Here is a 4,798-nt window from a genome sequence, read left to right as displayed (position 1 = left end):
TATAGCTTGTCCTTGTGGATTATAAGGAATTCCTGTACTATGGGCTATGCCAAACTGTTGGCATAATTGCTGAAAAGACTTAGAAACATAAGCAGGGCCATTATCAGTTTTTAACTTTCGGGGAATTCCCAAATAACTAAAACAAAACATCAAGTGTTGGCACACATCCTTAAAGGCCTCTCCAGTCCTAGCTGAGGCTACAATTACATGTGAGAAGGTGTCCACACAAACATGTACATAGGACAGCTTTCCAAAACTAGGCACATGAGTCACATCCATTTGCCACAGATCATTAGCTCGCAAACCTCGAGGATTTACTCCTTGCTGAGGTACATTAGTTTGTGTAGGGCACACAGAGCAATTTTTTACTATTTCTCTTGCCGCTTCTCTGGATAGGCTAAACTGATATCTTAAAGCATTAGCATTTTGATGATGTAGTTGATGAGATTTTATTGCTTCTTGTACTTTATTTTCATCTACTATAAAAATTTTAGTCAGGGCATCAGCAGAGGCATTGCCTTCTGCTAAAGGCCCTGGCAATCCAGAGTGAGCTCTAATGTGGCCTACATAATAAGGCTGTGTTCTTTCCCATATACTTTTTTGTAATCTCTTAAGCAATTTAATTATTGTACTCTTATTTTCAGGAAAGGCTGCTGTTTCTATTGCTGGAAATAATTTAACTATATATAAGGAATCAGTATATAAATTAATTTTTTTATCTCTGGTTAATTTCATCACTTCTATAACTGCCATAATTTCTGATTGCTGTGCTGAGCAATTTTCTGTATTTAATACCTTCTTTTCATTATTAATAATATAGGCTGCCCTCCCTAAGGAGGATCCATCAGTAAATACTAATATGGCCTCTTCCAAAGGTTTCATCTTATAATATGTAGGAAAAACCACCATATGTTCCTTAAAAAACTGTAGCAATACACTTTTAGGCAAATGAAATAAAATTTGACCTCTAAATGAGGCCAGGGCTATTCCTAATGAATCTTCTAACAACAGCAAGGCCTCTAATTGATCTTTATTGTAAGGTATAATTATATTATCCATATCTTTTCCAAATAACTCTCTACTTCTCTTTCTACCTTTAATAATTAACAAACTAACCATAAAAGGGTATGAGGCAACAATCTTTTTTGGACTAGCAGCCAAATGTATCCATTCTAATGGTCCATTTTGCCATAATAATCCTGTAGGAATAACTGGAGTCCTTAAAATAATTAAATCCCAAGGTTTGGTATAATCTAATCTTTTAATAAAAACATTTTTTAAAGCTTTTTCTATTTTTTCTATGGCTAGTTTTCCTTCTGCAGTTAACTCTCTAGGGGATAAGGGGTTAGAATCTCCTTGTAATATCAAAAACAAAGGTTTTAATTCCACAGTAGTAATTTTTAACAAAGGCCTTATCCAATTTATATCTCCTAAAAACTTTTGAAAATCATTTAAAGTAACCAAATGATCAGTTCTTAACTGAAAAGGTATATGCTGAATGGAAAATTCCTGTATTAATCTGCCCAAATAATTATAAGGAGGTTCAGTTTGAATTTTCTCTGGAGCAACTTTTAATCCATACTCCTGTAAAGCTTCCATCATATCCTGTAATGCCTGATGTAAGTAGGCCTTATCTTTATGGGCCAATAATATATCATCCATATAATGTATTAAATAAATTTCTTTATATTTCTGTCTTATATTACATATGGCCTGGTCTACATATTTCTGACATAAGGTAGGGCTATTTTTCATACCCTGCGGTAAAACTTTCCATTGATACCTCTGATATGGTCTAATAAAATTAAAAGAGGGCACACTAAATGCAAATCTTTTTCTGTCCTCCTTATGTAAGGGGATCGTGAAAAAGCAATCTTGCAAATCTATAACTATAATAGCATAATTTTCAGGGATGGCTACTGGAGAGGGAAGTCCAGGCTGTAAAGCCCCCATTGTTTCCATGGTTTTATTTATTGCTCTAAGATCTTGTAATAGTCTCCATTTTCCTGATTTTTTCTTTATAACAAATATAGGAGTATTCCAAGGGCTGTTAGAGGGTTCAATATGTCCTGCCAATAATTGCTGTTCCACTAATTCTTCTGCAGCTGTTAATTTCTCAGAAGTTAGGGGCCATTGTTCCACCCACACAGGTTCCTCTGAAAGCCACACTATAGGGTCAGCTGCTTTTAAAACAATGGCCCCCGTTATAAATTTGGATAGCCCACTCCATGTTTATCATTTTTGGGCTCAGCAATCACAGGATATAATCTTCCCTCGTGATTTTTTCCTAGACCTTTATCTGGGTCATATCCCATTTTTAACATTTGTGAGGAGACCCACTCATCTGGACTATACAAGAGCATTCCCATCTGCATAAGTATGTCTCTTCCCCAAATGGACATTGGCAGGCCAGGTATTACATAAGGACAAAAGGAGCCTGCTTGTTTATTGGTAGTATTCTCCCAAGTTAAAATCTGGGAACTCTTAGCTACTGCTGGAGCAGTTCCTAAACCTACTAACATATTGTCAGCATGCCGGGTAGGCCAGCTGCTAGGCCAATCTTTTCCCGCTATGCAGGAAGAATCTGCACCAGTATCTAACAATCCCTGAATAATCTTTCCATTAATTTTTAAAGTTTTTAAAGGCCTATTTCTAGTAATTTCTTGAATCCAAAATACCATATCGCTGGAGCCAAATCCTTTCTCATTTCTTGCTTCCTGAACAACATTCTTTCCTGTTTTATAATATGGTAACAATAACAACTGTGCTATTCTTTGTCCTACATAAATTTGTTGTGTTTTATTAGAGGGAGCCACCATTATGTGAATTTCTCCTGTATAATCAGAATCAATAACTCCAGGCAAAACTGTTAGGCCAGATAAAGAAGTTGAACTCCGACCAATAATTAAACCCATTATTCCTGGGGGCAATGGACCTTTAATCCCAGTTGGTATTTTTACAACTGGAGAGTCAGGAGTTAATATTGTTGCGGAGGTGGCACAGAGGTCCAATCCTGCGCTGCCTGGGGTGGCCCTGAACAATTCATCGATTCCCCTGAGGGAAGAAAGGGATTGAGCGTCTGGTGAATTGCCCCTATTGTTTGTTGGGCCCGGGGTCGGGCCCGAAGTAAGTTTCCCGAATTAGTTCCAGCAGATGCATCTGGAAAAACAGGTGCAGGAAATATTGGCATCTGCGCGCCAGCCTGAGGTATTGCAGAAACCTCATTAGGGGGAAGAATGTGTCCGTCCTTGTGATATTTACTTCTACACAATTTAGTCCAATGATTTCCTTTCCCACATCTTTGGCAAGGAGTCTTTGGAACCCCAACATTACCAGGAGATATCATTCTAACAGGACTTACTGGAGGTATATTTTTATTAGGACATTCCCTACTAAAATGATTTGCGCCTCCACAAGCAAAACAATTATTTCCTTTTGGTCCCTTAGGGTTTTTTGTTTTTTGAACCATATTCATCATACATTGAGGAAGTGTTTCTCCCTTTAGGGCAGCTGCCAAAGCAATCCCTTGCATATAGGAGGGACCAACGTCAGAACATTGTTTAATGAAATCTGAAATACTTCCAGTTTTTCTAATAGGGCGAATCAGGTTCTGGCAAACAGGATTGGCATTTTCAAAGGCTAGTTGTTTTGCCAACATGTTAGCTGCATCCTCATCGGTTATCACTCTTTTTATCTCGGTTAGCAAGCGAGAAACAAAATCCTCATATGGCTCCTCAGGCTTTTGTCTTAAATCTGTCAAAGTGGAGGCTTTTCCTGGAGTCAAAGGCAAAGACTTCCAGGCATTCACTGCACACGTAGTTACTTGCCATAAGGCCTCCTTTCCCATATGCATCTGCTGTTGGGTTGTATCATATTCTCCCTGGCCCAACAACATATCTTTAGTAATATCAAATTTATCCCATTTCTTATTTAAAGCATGTTGCTTAGCCACCCATTTTTCATATTCTGTTTTCCAAAGCAAATATTGTCCTCCAGATAAACAGGCCTTTGCAACCTGAATCCAGTCATATGGAGTCATCCATCTATTTGCCAAGGCATCTATAAGAGTCATAGTATAAGGCGCCAACGGTCCATAATCTACACAGGCCTTTTTAAGTTCTTTTAAAAGTTTTAGAGGCAAAGGATCCCAATATACATCATCATCATCAAAACCATCCTCATAAATGACTGGAAAGCAGGCGGCAAAAGCATAATCATCATCGTCACCTTTTATTCTCCTATGCTTTTTATATTTGCCTTGGCTTTTATTAAAAGGTGGCGAAGGTGGTGGGCCCCTAGCCTTTAAAGGCGGTGGAGGTGGTAGGCCCTTAACATTTAAAGTTGAATGTCCTAATCTCTTTAAAGGGAGAAATGAAGAACTTAAAGGTGCCGGTGGGGCGGTCGGTAAACGACCCAAAGGGCGCTTATCCTGTAAATTAAGCCTATTTTTCTTAATTTCTTGCTTTGAAAAAGCACCATAGGGTTCATATTTCCTTCTTTCATAATCATATGCAGCAGCATCTAAATCATCCTGATCTGCAGGAGGCAATTCATCATCAAAAGGAGGATTCTTTAACAAATTAGACTTATTATCAATAGGTGAGTCAATTTCCTCCTCTGAATCATCATCCTTGAGGTTACAATCTTTTAAAGCTGCAGCCATAACCTCAGTTTCTTTTGATGTTTTTGGAGAAAGTAACGGAGTACATTCATCCATTACTTCTACAGGGTTTTTATATGGATTCTTTTGACCTTCAGGCAAAGGAGCAATGCTCTCTCTAATAAGGTTCCATAAAGT

The 4,798-nt window shown here is 38.0% G+C and overlaps 1 protein-coding gene across 1 annotated transcript; it reads right to left on the bottom strand.

Moving 5' to 3' along the window:
• Nucleotides 1-2,204: 2,204 nt before the first annotated feature.
• On the bottom strand, nt 2,205-2,681 carry LOC125961686 (endogenous retrovirus group K member 7 Pro protein-like). Its single transcript, XM_049700489.1, has one exon. The coding sequence runs from the start codon at nt 2,679-2,681 to the stop codon at nt 2,205-2,207; it is 477 nt and encodes a 158-aa protein (XP_049556446.1).
• Nucleotides 2,682-4,798: the final 2,117 nt, after the last annotated feature.

This window comes from Orcinus orca, chromosome 17, assembly GCF_937001465.1.
Source record: "Orcinus orca chromosome 17, mOrcOrc1.1, whole genome shotgun sequence".
NCBI lineage: Eukaryota > Metazoa > Chordata > Mammalia > Artiodactyla > Delphinidae > Orcinus > Orcinus orca.
Note: the sequence above shows the minus strand (reverse complement) of the source record. Positions and strands in the feature narration are given on the sequence as shown.

Coding starts and splice junctions, on each gene's coding strand:
- LOC125961686 (XM_049700489.1), bottom strand. CDS start 2,681: ATGGTATTTTGGATTCAAGAAATTACTAGAAATAGGCCTTTAAAAACT.